This window comes from Urocitellus parryii, unplaced genomic scaffold, assembly GCF_045843805.1.
Source record: "Urocitellus parryii isolate mUroPar1 unplaced genomic scaffold, mUroPar1.hap1 Scaffold_2292, whole genome shotgun sequence".
NCBI lineage: Eukaryota > Metazoa > Chordata > Mammalia > Rodentia > Sciuridae > Urocitellus > Urocitellus parryii.
The window spans coordinates 72,512-91,858 of record NW_027552372.1 but is presented as its reverse complement, the minus strand read 5'-3'; the positions used below and the strand labels follow the sequence as shown (position 1 = coordinate 91,858).

The 19,347-nt window shown below is 37.0% G+C and overlaps 1 protein-coding gene across 1 annotated transcript; it reads left to right on the top strand.

Annotated features, from left to right (window-relative positions):
• Nucleotides 1–445: 445 nt before the first annotated feature.
• Nucleotides 446–19,009, top strand: LOC144251816 (uncharacterized; the record flags this gene model as incomplete). The annotated part of the gene is made up of 9 exons (XM_077794530.1): nt 446–1,065; nt 6,616–6,643; nt 6,767–6,798; nt 6,867–6,921; nt 11,352–11,409; nt 11,509–11,660; nt 15,722–15,779; nt 15,874–16,025; nt 18,952–19,009. Coding segments are annotated over exons 1-9 (1,213 nt in total), but the record flags the coding sequence as incomplete, so codon positions are not given.
• Between the last annotated feature and the right edge of the window lie 338 nt (nt 19,010–19,347).

Below are 19,347 nucleotides of genomic sequence, written 5' to 3'. Positions count from 1 at the left end.
GGAGAAGAGAGAAAACTGAAGGAGGAGGAGATGCTAAGGCTATATTTTGGGAGTGATATGCTTCACACTAACTTACACACATATGAAAATACGCCACAGTGAAACCCTCTATTCTGTATAACAAAGGTGCACAGTTCCAAAACTATAACTATCTTAATCATTTTCATTAGTACTAAGATGAAACAATTATTTGAACTCTTACTAAGAAGGGAAGTGATGAGATTTATTAAGTATCTAAAATGTGTAGGCATATATTTGAATGTGTTATTATATTTCACAATCATAAAATGGTCGTGGTGATGTTATCTCACACCCTGTTCGCAATCCCTCCAGAATATGAGGAGATGAATGGTAGACAAGTGTCTCTCTGGAGAGAACGTAGTCCTCTCCTAGACCTTTATGGTGCTGGCCCCTTACCTTCCTTAGATCCACTTAAATGTCACACATGGGGCGGCCGGCGCGGGTGACACAGGGGCCCGCGGGCCGCACAGGCCGCCGCCACCCCGCGGTCGCGGCCTCGCGCAGTCCCTCCGGCCTTTTTGCGGAAGCGGGGGCGCAAGTCCGGAAGTGGGCCTGTCGTCGGGGAGCCGCGAGGCCGCGGCGACCTGCGGGGCGGCAGGGCCTGCGGCCTCGCCAGAATTGGTCTGCAGAAGTCGCGGGATCCCGAGGCCCGCCGCTGGGCGTGCAGCCTCCCCATGCCGCGGCGCCCCCAGCTCTTGTCCACCGGCCCCTCCGCAGTGCTCGCGGGAGCGGCAGGGCGGCGTCCGCAGATCCGGGCCGGTCGGAGGCTGGGCTGCCCCTGGCGGGTGCGCGCCGCCGGGCGGGCCCGGTGCCGAGGACGCTCCGCGGGGACCTAAGCATTGCTGTCTGCAACGTGCCTGCAGCATCTGTGGAGGAGACCACGGAGTCCACCATGTGCCACATCTTGAACCTGTACCGTCGGACAACTTGGCTGCACCAGGCACTGCGGGAAGGCACGCGGGTCCAGAGTGTTGAGCAGATCCGCGAAGTGGCCTCAGGAGCCGCTAGGATCCGCGGGGAGACCGTGGGCATCATTGGACTAGAGTCTCTGTGTAGTTTTGACTTGCATATCCTTGATTAGTAGATACTTAGATAATTTTTTTCTTACTTATTTGATCTTTTGTGTTTCTTCTATTGAAAAATGTTTGTTTAGTTCTTATTAATTGACTTAATTGTATTTATGGCATTAAGTGTTTTGTATTGTGTGAATATTCTTATTAATGCCCTCTAAGATGAGTTGTAGACAGATTTTATCCTCTTCTATAGATTTTTCTCTTTACTCTCTTTATCATTTCTTTTATTGCTTGGACTTTAAAAAAAAATGCATTTGTTGTTGGCATTTCTGTCCAGGAATCAGCTGACTGCAGATTTGTGGATTTGTCTCTGTGTCTTCAGTCAGTCCTGATTGTTTTAATGCCAGGGTGATGTGTTTTCCTATCTATTCCTCTGTGTTATGCTTTGAAATTGTGTACTGTAGTGCATTCTGCATTCCTCTTATGTTTCAAGTTTTCATTTTCAATTTTTGGTCTTTTTTTCAATGATAAGAATTTCAGGATAATTTTTTCCAGTTCCATGAACACCATCAGAGGTTTGATAGAAATTGCATAAAATCTGTGAATCACTTTCTGAATATAGATATATTCCCAACATTAAATTCTGCTTTTTAAAATAATATTAGATGTTTCTCTATTTTATGATGCCTCTTTTTTTTCTTACTGAGACTTCTTCAATTTCATTTTATGATTTTGCCATTTGCCACTTTAGACTGGATTATGCCTATGTATGATTTTGCTTCTACTATAAATGGAGATGTTATCCCTATTTCAGTCTCAGTGGGGTTGTTTGTATTGTATACATATATTATGCATGTTTGTATTTTGAAGTTGTTTTCAGAGAGTTTGCTAAAGTTCTATATCCCATCTTAACTTCTTCTGGCAGAGACTTTAGGATCTTCTAAAAGAAGATCACATAATCTGTACATAGGAATAATTTGACTTCTTTTAATTTTCTTCCCTTGTCTAATTGCTGTGACTACAATTTCAGGGGCTCTGGTGAAATGTGAAATCTGGTGAACATGCACACCTCATTGTTATTTCTGATTTTAGAGGCAATGCTGTAGATTTTTCTCCATTCAGTTTGCCCTTTACTTTGGATTTGGAATATATAAACTTTGTAATACTATGGGAAGTTCTTACTGTTCTCTGTTTGCTAAGACATCTCATGAAGGACTGTTGAATTTTGTCAGAGGCTTCTTCTATATCTATTGAGGTCATAATGAGACTTGTCTGTGTCTCTGTGGTTTTCTGCAATTATTGATTTGCATGTGTTGAACCATTTTGCATTCTTCTAATTAATCCAATTTTATATTGTTGTATGATGCTTACAATGCTTAAATAATGCTTAAATAATGCTTAAAATAATTCGAATTATTTTCATTAATTCCATGAGGGTTTTGCAAATATCTTCCTCAAGAATATTATTAAAATTTTTCTTTTCTTGTTTTGTTCTTAGGCAGTTTTCCTAAAAGAGTGATATTGCCTTCATGATATTGCCCTCCTAAAATGCTTTTGCCAGTGTCCTTCATTTCTATCACATGTAATCTTTGGGGGAGTAGCTGTGTTAGTTCTCATCTGATGATCTGGCAAAATTCAGCCATGAATCTCTCTGGTACTTGCATTTTTTGAAAAGCTTTTCATAACTGCTTCAATATGATGACATATTATTGGTCTGTTTAAATTTCCAGTTATTCTCTTGAATCAATTTTTGTAGGTCATATAGAGAGAGACATTTATCTGCTACTTCCACATATTCTAAATTTCATAATGTAAATCATCCTAACATTCTCTGAATTTATTGGCATTTAACTTTTCAATGTAGTCCTTAATTTTCCTCAGGATTTCAGAAAGGTGTGTTGTAAGATCCACTTCTTTTGTCTTAAATTTATTCATTTATATCTTCTCTCTCTTTACTTGGTTTGGTTTGGTGCAGGCTTTATCAATCTTGTTTATCTTTTCAAAAACCAACTCTTGGTTCCATTGATCCTTGGTATTTTTTCAAACATTTTCCATGTTATTAATTTTTATACTAATATTTATCATTCCTTTGTTTCTACTGGAATTGGAGTTGTATTGTTCTTGTTTCTCTAAGTCCTGGAGATTCCACTGTAGTTCATTTAGTTGAGATCCGTGTTATTTTTTATGGTATGTAGCCACATTTATAAATTTCCATCTTACCACTGCTTTCATTGTACCCTCTAGATCTGGATTATGTTTCTCTTTTTAATTGATTTTATGGGTCTTTTAATATTTCTCTGACCTGATTTGTGGATGAGCCATACATTGGGTAAAAGTGTATTGCTCATTCTCTAAGAAGGTGTACTGTTTCTGTGTTTTTTGTTTTTTTTTGGTCTCAGTTTGAAATATTATTTTAATATCATCAGATGATGTGTGAGGAATTGCTTTGTGTATATGCTAGGAATAGCCTTTATAGCCTACTTTGGAACCTGTTTATGAGAACATTCTATGAGAATGGTGAATATTCTACTATTATCTGAGTAAATATTCTGTAGACATTTTAAAGTCCTTTTGATCAAATGTACGCCTGAAGTCTGTAATTTTTGTTGATTTTTTTTTTCTGGATGATCACTCTATTTGTTAGAGTGATCAATTGTAGTGACCCACACGTATTAAATTGATGTTCATCTGTTTTTTCACTTTAAAAATATTTTTGCATGAAATTAGGGGCACTGATATCTTTAAAGCCATTAAAACTTCTTGATAAATTATTCCTTTTACCAGTAGGTAGTAATCTCCTTGTCATGTCTGGTTCTTTGTGGTTTGAAGTCTGCTTTGGCAAATATGAGAAGAGCCAGTGCTCCTTGCATTTGGCTTCCATTTGTATGAAATGGAAATATTCTGAGAGTCTCTTTGAATGTGATGTTTTTTTTTTTTTTCTGACAGAAACATACAGTTGTGTCTTGATATTTTCCTTCAGTATTCCACTTAATGTCTTTTAATTGAATCGTGAAGCCCATTTACATTTAGTGTAAATGGTAGACAGGTATGTATTTTTTTCATGGTGCTTTGCTTTCTTTTATCATTGGAGTCACCCATAATTCACAGTTGCTTACCTACTCTAGTGACATTTATTCTTTCGCATGCTCTGTTTTTTTAATCTTTTTTATATGTAGGATTTCTTTGATTACCTTCAGCAGTGCTGGCTTAAATGGTCATGAATTGTTTTAGTTTACTCCCATGAAAGTGGTTTATGGGTTTTGATTGTTTCCTGCTAGTTTGCTGCATTTGTCCATGAGTTTCAGAAGTTTTCAGGTGCAGTTTCTTGGGTCTTGTAAACTGAGAATCATGTCATTGTGAAATAGAGCATAGTGTTAGGTCTTCTTTTCCTGAATGTATGCCTCTTCTTTCTCTTTTGTGGATAATAGCTCTGGTTAGAGTGACAAAGGAGTATTTTGAACAGAAGTGGTAAAAGCAGGCATCCCTGACATTTTCCAGTTTTTAGAAGTAATGCTTTAAGTTTGTCTCTATATAGAATGAGGTTGGCCTTGGTTTTAGTATAAATATATTTCACAATATTGTGGTATGGTTTTACTCTTCCTGGTTTCTTGTGTTTTAACTTTTATTTTGTTAAATGCTTTTTCTGCTTCTATTGAGATACTCATGATGTTCTTGTCTTTTTGTGTCATGATGTGGTAAATGATAAGGGTTGTTTTCCCTATGTTCAGCCAACATTCCATCCCTAGAGTGCAACGCACTTGCTTGTAGTGGACTTCTTTTTCATGTGTTTACTGTGCAATTTACCAGTATTTTTTAAGAACATTTCCTTATATATATTTTCTATTTAATTGATTTTTTTAAATACACAACAGCAGTATGCATTACTATTCTTATTACACATATAGAGCACAATTTTTCATATCTTTGAATATAAAGTATGTTCATGCTAATTCCTGTCTTTATACATGTACTTTGTTTTTTTTTGTATTATGATTCTTATTATTCATGTATACCATGATTTTTAATATCTCTGTATATAAAGTAAGTTGACACCCATTTTTTGCCTTCATTCATGTACTTTAAATAATACTGTCCATCACATTCCACCATCCTTGCTAATCCCCTGCCCTCTCCCTTTCTCTCCCACCTCTCTTCCCTATCTACAATGCATCTATTCCACCCAAGGTCCCTCTACCTACCCCACTATGAGTCAGCCTCCTTATATCAGAGAAAACATTTAGCCTTTGGTTTTTTGGGGATTAGCTAACTTAGTTAACATTACCTTGTCTAACGCCATCCATTACCTGTAAATGCCATGATTTTATTCTTTTACTGCTGAGTAATATTCCATTGTGTATGCCACACTTTTTTTATCCATTCATCCACTCACTGAAGGGCATCTAGGTTGGATCCACAGTTTAGCTATGGTGTATTCTGGTGCTATAAACATTGATATGCCTTGTCCCTGTAGTATGCTGTTTAAAACAAAACAAAACAAATTTCCTTTTATGTACATTAGGATTATTGGCCTGACGTTTTGTTTCCTTGATGTGTCTTTGTCTGATTTTGGAATCAGTGTGATTCTAACTTCATAGAGGAGTTTTGATGTGTCACATCCATTTTTTTCTTCATAGAATACTTTGAAGAGGATTGATGTTAATTCTTCATTGAAGGTCTGGTTGAAATCCATTGAGATCCCATTGTGTGCTTTTGCTTTTCATTGTGGCTGGGCTTTGAATAGTATCTTCTATTTCATAGCTTGAAATTGATCTTTTAATTTTCTATGTTGTCAAGGCTCAGTTTGGGGAGGTAATCTTAATGTAGAAATTTATCAATGTCTTTATGATTTTCTATGTGATTGGAGTATAAGTTTTGCAAATATTTTCTGATTAGCCTCTCTATTCCAATCTAAAGTTGTCTGTTTGATATTTACTTATACACCATAAATTTTAGACAATTGTATTTTTTCCTCTTTCTCTAATAAGCATGGCTTAAGGTTTATCCATTTTATCTTATTTTTTAAAAAAGACCAACTTTTTGTATCATTGTTGTTTTAGAAAATGTTTTGTTGTTTCCATTTCATGGATCTTGCCTCTGATTTTAATTTTTTCCCATCTTGTGCTGCATTTAGTGTTGATTTGTTCTTCTTTTTCTATTACTTAGGTTATTTATTTGGGGAGTTTCTATTCTTGTAATGAATTAAATCAGTGTTCTGGGCTCTCCTCATTGAACCACTTTCATAATGCCTCTGAGTTTTGGATATGTTGTGTCTCTATTCTCTCTTACTTTTAAGTATTATGTTTTGTCCATGATGTCTTCTGCTATCCTTTGGTCAATCAGTAGCATGCATTTAGTTTATATTTGTTAGAGAAGCTTTTATTTTTTTATTATGTTGTTGATTTCTAATTTCATTCTATGATGATCTGATGGGATGCACGGTAAGTTTCCAATTATTTGGATGGACTGAGCGATGCTTTGTGGCCTCAGATGTGGTGTATTTTATAAAATGATCTGTGTGTTGCTGAGAAGAACTTTTATGTAATGCTTGCTCATTACACTTATCATGTTTTTTTCTTCCTAGACTGTCTGTGAAGAAAAAGGAGAAGTTAGTAAGTATTTTTGGCAATCCAAGAATGATGGTAATCTCTTTGAATACTTTCCATTCTTGTGGTGTTAATGACTTGAAATTACAGAGTTTCACATATATTTTACTTTGTTTTTTATCATGAAAGCAAAATGTGACCAGGACAAGCAAACAAATCAAGCCTCATGTGACAACAATGGTGATTCTGATAAAGGAGCAGAATGTATATTTTGGACTGGTCATGCCAGAAGAATCAAAGTTAAGAGCTTCCATGGTACTCCTCCTTCCTCACCTGACATGAAGGTAAGGCTCCTTGTAACAAAATTTTCCCACTCCCCCTTTTTAACATATCATCCTCCATATCCTTATAATGGTAATACTGATCCTAAAAAGAAATATAAGGCCCCTAGTAGTTCACAATAGCAAATGAGTATAGCACCAAGAAAGAATTATGTGCAGGATTGAGATTTGTAGATGTTGGTAGAAGAAAAAATTTTCATGTACGCTGTTGAGGAAGGAAAGAAGTAGAAAGAAAACCAAATGAATAGCTGAAAGCTAGGTGAATCTTAAGGTTAGAAGGCAAAAAATTAGGAAGTAGTCTTTAAAGAAGAGCAAGGTAACTGTGTAGATTGAATAAGAGTGAAAACAAAGGACATATACTGCAAACGACAAAATTAGAGAAGTGAAGATTAGCAGGAACTGTAGACGAGAGTCTATTGAAACACTTGAAATTCATTTCAACTAAGAAGTGAAAGAAATATAATTTGTCTTTCTAGTTTTAGGAGTAACCACCCTCCTGATTTCCATAGTGTCTATAATAATATTCATACTTACAGATTAATTCTAGATAGGGCAGAGGAGTGGGAGGGAAAAGGAGAGGGCAGGGCATTAGCAAGGATGGTGGAATGTGATAGACATCATTATCCAAAGTACAAATATAAAGAAAGGCATGAATTGGTGTCAACCTACTTTATATACAACTAGAGATATGAAAAATTGTACTGTATATGTGTAATAAGAATTGTGATGCATTCTGCTGTCATTTATTTAAAAAATCAACAAAAAATAATATTCATCCTCAACAATAATGTTGAAGAATTCCTATTCTCCATATCATCATTGTAGTTTATTTCTTGTATTCTTAAATATTGACTTTCTGAATGGGTAAGATAGACTCTGAATTCAATTTTGATTTGCATGTTCCTGATGGCTAAAGACAGTGAATAGCACTTCATATAAATGCTGAGCAATTATATATTTTCCTTTCTGACCTCTCTGTTCATGTGCCATTGATTAAATGGGTTGTTTTTATTTCCAGTGCTAAATTTCAGTCTTATTTTATACTTATTATACCAGTCCTTTGTCAAAGATTAACCAGCAAGGATTTTCCTCCATGCAATAAACTTTCTCCTTACTTTAATAGTTTCATTTGCTCTTCTAAAGATTTTATTTGAGTGCACTTCTGTTTGTGTCATTTTGCTATTATTTCCTCTGCTATAATATTCCTGTTCGTAAAGCCTTAGTCTAGTTATATGATGAGATGTTTCCCCGGATTATCTAGAAGCATTAGCAGCACATCTACTCTGAATCTATATTTTGTATCTGCTTTGTGTTGTCTTGTGCATGGGGAGATATAGAGATCTATATCATTCTTCAACATATGGATATCCATTTTAACCAATACCATGTGTTTTTCTATAAAGTGCCTTATGGTTGAACATGAGTTGAGTTCATTGTGATATAATCATACATGCATTTTGTTGGTACCATTTCAGACCCAGGTTCCTCCCTTTCCTTTTTCTCCTCCCTCACCTTCCTCTCCTCTACTAGATACCTTTACACTCCTTTAATTCTTAATTTTTAATCAGTGCTTATTGAGATACATAAAAGTGGAGGTCACCATGATATACTTACACATGGACCTCAAGTAATTATGTCACATTCTTTGCACATTCCCTCTACGAATCTAACCTTTCTCCTTCCCCATCAGTCATTTTCTACTACACTAATCTTCCCTTAACTTCATGATATCCATTCCATCATTGTTCTTCTTCTGTTGCTTTAGCTTTGCCTATGAGAGAGAACTTTTCTTTGCTTGATTTTCTCATTTCACTTATTGTATTTTGTACGACATTCTCCAATTTCATCCATTTATTGGCTGATAGAAAAATCTCATTCAAAAAGACAGAGTAAAACTTTTCTATGTATATATACCACATTTATATTCCATTCAGTACATCTTGGCTACTTGTTTTGCTATAGACATTGATGTATTTGTATCCCCATTTGTCTGCTGATTTTACCACTTTGGACAAACACAGAGGAGTATATCTCCACATGGTGGTTTCATTCCCATTTTTTTGAGAAATCTCCATTCTCCCTCCCAGAGTGTTTGCACTAACTTGTCATCCCACCAACAATGTGTGAGTGTACCTTTTCTCCAAATTCTCTCTGACCTTTATTGTCTATATTCTTGATATTTAACATCCTAACTGAATTCAGAGGAAAATCTCTGTAGTTTTGACTTGCATTTCCTTGATCACTAGATATTTTGATCCTCTTTTCTTACATATTTAATCATTTATGTTTCTTCTCTTGAGAAATGTTTGCTTAGTTCTTATTCATTGACTTAATTGTGTTCATGATATTAAATGTTTTGTATTCTGTATATATTCTTATTTATTCCCTCTCAGGGGAGTTGTAGATAAGATTTTCTCCTCTTCTGTAGGTTCATTCTTCAATCTCTTTATCATTTCCTTTGTTGCCAGGTCCTTTTTCAAGAAACTTTCTTTTTCCATGCATTTGTTCTTGACATTTCTGTCCCGGAATCAGATGACTGCAAATTTGTGGATCTGTCTTTGCGTTTTCAGTCAGTTCTGGTTTGTTTTAATGTCAGGGTCATGCTGTTTTCCTTACTATTGCTCTGTGTTATACTTTGAAATTGTGTATTATATTGCATTCTGCATTGCTCTTATGTTTCAATTTTTATTTTCAATTTTTGGTCTTTTTTTCAATGAGATGAATTTCAGGATAATTTTTTTCCAGTTCCATGAATACCATCAGAGGTTTGATAGAAATTGCATAAAATCACTTTCTGAATACAGATATGTTCCCAACATCGTCTGCCTTTTCTTGAATATTAGATATTATCTGTTTTCTGATGATTTATTTTTCTTCTTCTTTTTGCTCTTGAGACTTCTTTAATTTCATTTTATCATTCTGCTATTTGCCTCTTTGAATTGGATTACTCCTACGTATGATTTTGCTTGTGCTATAAATGGAGATGTTATTCTAATTTCAGTTTCAGTGTGGTTGTTTTTATTGTATGGATGTATTCTTCATATTTGTATTGTGAAGTTATTTTTATTCCTGAAATTGCTAAAATTCTATATCCCATCTTAACTTCTTCTGGTAGAGCCTTGAGAATGTTCTCAAAGAGGATCACATGATCTGTACACAATAATTTGACTTCTTAACTTTTTATTTACTTTTCCTGTCTAATTGACTTCTTACTTTTTATTCACTTCCTCTTTCTAATTGCTCTGAATAAAATTTCATTGAGTGCCTTTAAATGTGAGATCTGGTGAACAAGCACACCTCATCCTTAGTTCTGAATCTAGAGAAAATGTCATAGATTTTCCACCATTCAATATGCCCTTTACTTTGGATTTGGAATACACAGACCTTATAATACTACAGCAAGTTTCTGAAGTCTTCTGTTCTAAAAACTTCTCATTAAAGACTATTGAATTTTGTTAGAGGCTTCTTCTGTCCTGTATCTCTGAGGTATCCTGTAATTCTTGATTTCCATTGTTAAACCATTCATGAATTTTATTGTATATAATTATGGAAATATGTTGTTGAAATTGTTTTGCAGTATTTCATGAAGGTTTTTGCAAATATCTTCAAAATGAATATTATTAAATCTGTTTCTTTCCCTTTTGTTTTATTATCCAAATTTTCTGTAAGTGTGATTTTACCTCATTGAATGCATTTTCCAGTTTCTTCCCTTTTATATCCCTTGTTATCTTTGGGGGAGCATCAGTGTTGGTTCTTATTGGAAGGTCTGAAACAATTCAGCCATGAATCTCTGTGGTCCTGAGCTTTTGCTTTTGGAAGGCTGATTATTACTAGTTCAATATAATTGCATGCTGCTTGTCTGTTTAGATTTTCAGTATCCTTTTGATTCTATTTTTGTATGACATACATTTCTAGAACTCTATCCAATTCTTTTACATTTTCTACTTTTTGTAATGTAAATTATCAAAATAGTGCTCTGGATTTCCCATTTATTAGTATTTAACTTTTTAATATAGTCCTTAATTGTCTTTGAATTTCGGAAACGTGTCTGTTGTAAGATCTATATTTGTGCCTGTAAATTTATTCATTTGTATTTTCTTTCTCTTTACTCTTTATAGTGTCTAAGTGTTTAGATATGTTGTGTCTTTATTCTCACTTTTAAGTATTCTTAGATATCATCCATGCTGTACTATTATTTACTCTAGAGGTGTTAGAATAGCTTTTATTTTTTATTGTATTGTTTCTTTCTAATTTCATTCCATTATCTGATGGCATGCCAGGAACCACGTCTCATGTTTTTGATGTATTAACTGGTGCTTTGTGGCCTCATATGTCGTCTGTTTTAGAAAATGATCTGTGCCCTTCAGAGAAGAAAGTGTATGTAAGACGTGCTCATTACAATTACCATGTTTTTATCCTTTTTCCCTTTCTAGACTGTCCGTGAAGGGAAAGGAGAAGTTCGTAAATATTTTTGGCAATCCAGAAATGATGGTAATCTCTTTGAGACTGCTCATTTTTGTGCCGTTTATCAATTTGAAGTTAGAGAACATTTCATGAGTGTTTTACTTTGTTTTTTTTTTTTCATAAAAGCAAAATATGACCAAAATAAGCACGGAAATCTAACGTTGCTAGACATCAGTGATTCTGATAATGAAGCAGAAAATACAGTTTGGAACACTTGTGCAAAAAATATGAAAGTAAAGAGCTTGCATGATATTCCTCCTACTTCACATGGCAAGAAGGTAAGATGCATTGTAAGACTTTTTTCCCAGGCCTTGTTAACATATCACCTCCCATATCCTCATAATGGTGACATTGATCCTAGAAAAAACTAGTTCCTACTAGTTCACCATAGCAAATAAGCACAGCATCAAGAAAGTCATGTGTGCCAGGACTGTGATTCGTAGAAGTTTTGGCGTGTATTCAGTGGTTAGGAATGCTCTTTCAGAAGGAAATAAGTAGAGAGAAAACCAAATGAATACCTAGGTGAATCTGAATGTGAGAAAGGAGAAAAATGGGAATTATTTCTGGAAGAAGAATGATATAATTATTTAGATTGAGTGAGAGAGTGGAGACAAAGAAGTACTACAAACACAACAAGAAGAGTGAAGTTAAGGATAGCTGGAACTGTAGAATAGATTCATCTGAAACACTTGGAATGCATTTTAATTAAAAAGTGAAAGAAATATAATTCTCACTTCTTTCAAATCTATGAAATACTTGTGTAGTTCCAATGTGCAGAGTTGTGTGAGTGGAATACTGGAATCAGTGAAGATCTTACCATGTGTAACAATTAAGTGGACAAGTCAGGCAGGGAGAGAGCCAGCCACATAAAAATGTAGCAGGAGAATATTGTGGACAGAGAGAACATTTGTTTACCATTCTTCTTCTTACATTGTGGAGTGGCAGGATCACAGGTGTTAGAAAACATGACCACAGTCATTTTGTGATTCTAAAATATACAAACATATGCATAAATATAACTACACATATTAGATACTTAATCAATTTCTTCACTTCCCAACTTATTGAGATTTGGAATAATTATTTTATCTGAGCAGTAATGAATTATAGATTGAAAATGACTAAGATGGTCAAAGTTTTGGGACAGTGCACATTGGTTTTACAGAATAGAGGATTTCACTGTGGTATACTTGCATACGTGTATAAGTTAGTTTGAAGCAGGTCACTCACAAAATATTATTCTATGTGTTCTTTTTTTAAATATAAGACATCCTAACATAAAACTAGTAGATTTCTCATTCATTGCCATTTAATGTTCCTTAGTAGTATCAAGTGGTCCTCTGGATTTCAAAAAACTGTTGGTTATAAGAACCACATTTTGGATAGTAAATTATTTCACTTGTATCTTCTGTCTCTCTCCTTTGGTTACTTTGGTTCAGATTTATAAGACTTGTTTCTCTTCTCAAAAACACAACTCTCTTTTTCGTTCATATTCTTTTTCATTCCTTTGGCATGAATATGTATCATTTGTTCATTTGTCCTGGATTTGCAGTGCGATTGTTCTTGTTTCCCTAAGACCTCGAGATTCATCTCTAGGCTATAGATTTGAGATCCCTCTGATAAGGTAGTTAGCCTTATAAGATATGTAGCCTTATCACTTATAAAGTTGAGATCCCTCTGATAAGGTATATAGCCTTATAAGGTATGTAGCCACATTTATACTTTTCCTCTTTGACTGCATTCATTGTGTGTAGCAGACACTGGGATGTGTTTTTCTTTTCGGTTGATTCTAATGATCTATTAATCGTTTTGCTGATTTCTTGGAGGACTGATTCTTCATGCCAAAGTGTATATGGCTCATTGTCTTGTGATTGTGCTCTTTCTGTCCCTTTTCTTGGTGTGCATTTGAAATGTTATTTGAATGGCATCTGATAATATGAAAGGAATCACTTTGATTGTGGTGTGTACTTGCTAAGAATTGTCTTCATGGCCTATATGGAGTCTGTTTTAGAGCAAATTCCATAAGAAGCCTGAGTACAGCACTTTTTTTCTGAGGAAGTATTCCATAGATACCTGTAAAGTCCTCTGGATCAAAAAGTACAGTTGAATTCTGTAGGAATGGATGATATTTTGTCTGAACGAAATACCTCTTAGTGAGTTTGGCAGAGTGAAGTGACCCAAACTTGTTTTACAGGGCCCCTGTGTCCCTTTCCTTGGAGCAGTTTGTGGCTGATGTAATTGGGGGCATTGGTGTTCCAGGCACAGTCCTTTACCATTCTTTGTCACCTCTGGTTAATGGAGGGAGGGTTGAAGTCTGCTGTAGCAAATATGACAATAGCTATTGCTCCTTGCTGTTGGCATCCATCAGCATGAAATGCAAATACTATTTTCCATTCTTGCAATCTCTGCAACTCTGTGCATGTGAAGTACATTTTCTGCCAACAATATGCATTTGGGTCTTGATTTCTTCACTTAATATATTCGATGCAGTGCCTTTAATTGAAGAATCAATCTCATTTACATGTGGTATGAATGGTGAGAGGAACATGTTACTTGGTGCCATTTTGCTTCATTTGATTTCTGTTGGAGTCAGTCATAATTCACATAGCTTACGTATATTAAGATTTATTCATTCTCATGCTCCACACTGTCTGATTTTAATGTTCTTCTTTCACATGTAGGATTGTCTGAGTACTTTCAAGATTGCTTCCTTAGTGCCCCTGTATTGCTTTTAGTTTTCTCTTAGCAATTGAGTGATGGGTGTTAACTGCGTATTGTGCTCCTTTTCTCAATTGCTTTCTTTGTTCTAAATTTTTCTGGTGAACATTTAAAATCTTCTAAGTACAGAATCATGTTGTAGTAAAACCACGCTACTTTTAGCTGCTGGTTTCCTATATAAAATACTTCCTTCTTCTCCTTGGCCTAATAGCGCTGGCTAGAGTGACACAGAATGTTTTGAAAGAAATGATAAAAGGGGGGCATCTCTGTCTTGTTTCAGGTCTAAGAAACATGGTTTGTGTTGTCTCAGTTTTGAATGAGATTGACCTCGCATTTACCATAAAAAGCTTTTACTATCACGTGCTTTTCTTGTGTTTTGAACCCTTATTTTGAGAAATGCTTATCCTGCCTCTATTGAGAATACCTAAGATTCTGGTCTCTGTGTGTGTTGGTATGGTGAATGGCGTCTGTTGGTTTCCATCTATGGAGCCAAAGTTGTATCCCTAGATGAAACACATGGGATTGTGGTGTCCTATCTTTTTCTTCTGCTTTGGAAAGTGAATTGCCCAAATTTGATTAAGATCTTCTGCATTTATTTTCATAAAGATTATTGGCCTCAAGTTTTGTATCTTCATGTGTCTTTATCTGATTTTGAAATCCTGGGTATGCAACATTCATAGAATGAGTCTGGCTGGGTTCCCTTCATTTCCCATGAATGGAATTTTTTTTTTTTTTTGGGGGGGGGGATTCTATTAACGCTTTTTAGAAGGTCTGGTTGAACCGGGACTAGGCTTCCATTGGGTCCTGGGCTTTGCTTTGTTGGTAGGCTTTTGAGCATATCTTCAATTTCATGGCTTGATTTGGATCTGTTTGAATTTGTGATGTACATTTGGGTAGGCAATGCTGGTATAAGTTTCCCAAATAGTTTCAGATTATCCTCTCCATTTCATTGTGCTCCATGGTGATTGTTCCTTTTCATCCCAAATTTCAGGAAATTGAGGCTTGTCCTTCTTTCTCTGTATAGTGTGCATAAACTTTAATCAAATTTATGGTTGGTTTCAAAGAACCAAGTTTGTATATTGTTGATTTTGTTGGAACTTGTTGTTTTCATTCCGTAAAGTTTGGTTCTGATTTCAGTTATTTGCCATCTAGGGCTGCTTTCAGTGTCGATTTCTTCTTTTTCCATGGCCTTGAAATGTAATGGGAGGTTTGTGCTTGGGAGATTTTCTGTTCTCTTAAGGAATAAGATCAGGGCTCTGAACCTTCTTCTCTGAACCACGTTCCGAGTATCCCTGGGTTGTGGGTAGGTTGTGTGGCTCTTCTCAGTAACCTTGAAGTATTGTTTATTTCATCTCTCAAGTCTTCTGCTCTCCAGTCGTTGATCACTCAGTCGAGGGGGCGTGAGGGGCTCCTGTGTTTTATTTCTACTGTTGATTTCTGATTTCATTGCATAAAAGTCTGATGGAACGCCAGGCATTCTCCCTAATTGTTTCCTAGGAACTGATCCTTGCTTTGTGGCATCAGATGTGGTGTGTTTCAGGAAACTATCTCTGTGCTTCCGAGAAGAAAGTGTCTTTATAGTGCTTGCTAATTCCTGGCATCCTGTGTTTTTCCTTCCCAGAATGCCCCTGAGGAAAAAGAGGAAGTGTGTGAAAATCCCCGGCAATCCACGAATCATGGTAATGTCTTTGAAGAGTGCCAAATGTGCTATTGATTGACTTACAGTTACACAGAGTTTCATGTGTGTTTTACTTTGACTTCTTCCCAAAACAGGAAAAATCGACCTCGGGAAACAACAACACCGAGCCTTGCTGGACAACAGTCCTACTGAGACTGAAAGAGAACATGTGGTTTCCACCCCCCGTTTAGTGCCTACCACGAAGAAGGGCTTGCGTGATGCTACCCCTTCATCGCCTGACCCCAAAGTAAGGCATGTTTTAATACTTGTTTCCCGTCCCCTGGCCACATCTTTGATTTCTTCTTCTGTTTTTTGTTGGTGTTTTCATCTATTATATCATCTGTTATATCCTCATAATGTTGACAATGATCCTACATAGAGGGCCCCTAACCTCAGGGCCACAAAAGAAAATAAGTGTCTCACCAGGAGAGGCATAAGGACAGGACTGTGCTTTGTGGGAGTCAAGAACTGTCAGGCCTGCGAATGGGGAATAAAGAACTAGAAAGCAAAGCCAATAAATAGCTACTGGAAGCTGGAAGAGAGATTTTCATGAGCCCAAATAAACCATTGTTTGAGTGCTGACTAGAGTTTTTCAGTCAAGAGTGGGCATTGGTACAGCTGGGCCCTTTTGAGTTTCAGGAGTCAGCTCCATTCGGATTCCCATAGTGGATGTAGTAATAAGCATCCTCACCAACAATGTTGCAGCATTTCTATTTCCACATGATCATCAGAGTGTGTTATTTGTGTTCTCAACATTACCTTCCCGAATGGGGTAAGATGGACTCGCTGTTGAAATTTGATTTGCATGTCCCTCATGTGTGAAGACTGGGATTGTTACGACCTTGATGAGCTGAGCGATTATCCATGTTCCTTTGTGTACTTCGTGATCATGTGCCATTGGGTAAATGGGTTGTTTGTCTTCCCACAGCTCAGTACCTTTAGCTGTTTATGTACATATTATTATGGCAATCCACGGTCCAAGAGAAACTGGCAAAAACTCATCTCCTAGGCTATATGCCTTCTCCTCACCCTGTGAGTGGTTTTCTTTGCTGTTCTGCAGATTGAATTTGGATGCACTCATGTTCACCCCTTCTTGCGAGCACGTTCTCACGTGCAGTATTCCTCTTCCTAAAGACTTATCTGATGCCTCTATTCGGAGGTGTTTTCCCTGTATTCCTTCCAATGGCTGCCATGTTTCTCATTTGTTATATCTAGGTTTGTTATCCCTCTTGTGTGGTGTTGTGCATAAGAAGACACAGAGACCTAGTTTCACTCTTCTTGGTATGGATATCCAGTTTGCAAAATTCCATCCTTTGTTTTGCTTTTGCATTGCATTAAACATGTACATGATAGTTGGGTTCCTATGGACATATTCATAAACGTGTTTTTTTTTACACCATACGGACCCTGGTTCCTGCCTCTTATTTCCCTGCACCCTCAACTGGCTCTAATCTACTGGTCTACCTACCATGCATTCATTTATTTAGTGGTTTTTGATAGATATACATTGAATTGCAATTCACCATGATATAATTTCAGGCTTGTAGAGAATTGTCATCAACATTCCCTCCACTACCCTAACTCTTGTGTCCCCCCAAAGATCTTTTTCTGCTCTACCAGGCTTTGCTTTCACTTCAGGATATCCATGCCTACCTTGTTCCTAGTAGGTTGCTTTACCTTCAGCCTTGATTGGAATCTTTTCAATGCTCCATATTCTCCTATGACTTATTGAATTGAGCATGGGATTCTCCACTTCCTTCCTCTCATCGAAAATGGTATAAGTTCATTCTTCAACAAATGCTAAAACTTGTTCGTGTATATACGCCTCATTGTATCATCCATTCAACATGTCGCTGCTGGTAAGGTTTATGCGGCTGCAGACATTGATACACTTGTGTCTCTGATGGTCAGCTGAACACAAGAGAGGCGTGGACAGCCAGATCCTGGGGTGGCTCCATTGCTTGTTTTCGGAGGAATCTCCATAGTGCTTCCCACAGTGGTTGCTCTAATGGGTGGTTGCCCTAATGTGTGGTTGCCCTATTGTCTGTTGTTTTGCATCTCTGGAGCCCAAATTGCATCCCAAGATGAATCGCATGGGATCCTAGTGGTGTCCTGTCTTTTTCCTGTGCTTTGGTGAGTGAATTACCGATGTTTTACTAAGATCTTCTGCATTTATTTTCATGAGGATGATTGGCCTCAAGTTTTGTTTCCTGATGGGTCTTTGTCTGGTTTTGGAATCGGGGTGATGCGGCCTTCATAGAATGAGTCTGTCCGGCGGGTTCCCTCCATTTCTTTTTCATGGAATGGTTTCAGGGGGTTTCCCATTAACTCTTTATAAAAGGACTGGTTGAACCGGGCTCAGCTTCCATCAGGTCCTGGGCTTTCCTTTGTTGGTAGGGTTCAGCGTGTCTTCAATTTCATTGCTTGATTTGGATCTGTTTAAATTTCTGATGTGCATTTGGGTCTGCAATGCTGGTATAAGTTTCCCAAAGAGTTTCTGATTATCCTCTGTATTTCATTGTGCTCCCCGGTGATGGATCCTTTTCATTCCAAATTTCAGGAAATTGAGTCTTGTCCTCCTGTCTTTGGATAGTGTGCATAAAGTTTGGTCAAATTTACGTTTGCTTTCAAAGAACCAAGTTTGTATATTGTTGCTTTTGTTGGAACCTTGTTTTCATTTCGTAAAGTTTGGTTCTGATTTCAATTATTTGCCATCAAGGGCTGCTTTCAGTGTTGATTTCTTCTTTTTCCATGGCCTTGAAATGTAATGGGAGGTTTTCTGTTCTCTTAAGGAATAAGATCCGGGCTCTGAACCTTCTTCTCTGAACCACGTTCCGAGTATCCCTGGGTTGTGGGTAGGTTGTGTGGCTCTTCTCAGTAACCTTGAAGTAGTGTTTATTTCATCTCTCGAGTCTTCTGCTCTCCAGTCGTTGATCACTCAGTCGAGGGGGCGTGAGGGGCTCCTGTGTTTTATTTCTACTGTTGATTTCTGATTTCATTGCATAAAAGTCTGATGGAACGCCAGGCATTCTCCCTAATTGTTTCCGAGGAACTGATCCTTGCTTTGTGGCATCAGATGTGGTGTGTTTCAGGAAACTATCTCTGTGCTTCCGAGAAGAAAGTGTCTTTATAGTGCTTGCTAATTCCTGGCATCCTGTGTTTTTCCTTCCCAGAATGCCCCTGAGGAAAAAGAGGAAGTGTGTGAAAATCCCCGGCAATCCACGAATCATGGTAATGTCTTTGAAGAGTGCCAAATGTGCTATTGATTGACTTACAGTTACACAGAGTTTCATGTGTGTTTTACTTTGACTTCTTCCCAAAACAGGAAAAATCGACCTCGGGAAACGACAACACCGAGCCTTGCTGGACAACAGTCCTACTGAGACTGAAGGAGAACATGTGGTTTCCACCCCCCGTTTAGTGCCTACCATGAAGAAGGGCTTGCGTGATGCTACCCCTTCATCACCTGACCCCAAAGTAAGGCATGTTTTAATACTTGTTTCCCGTCCCCTGGCCACATCTTTGATTTCTTCTTCTGTTTTTTGTTGGTGTTTTCATCTATTATATCA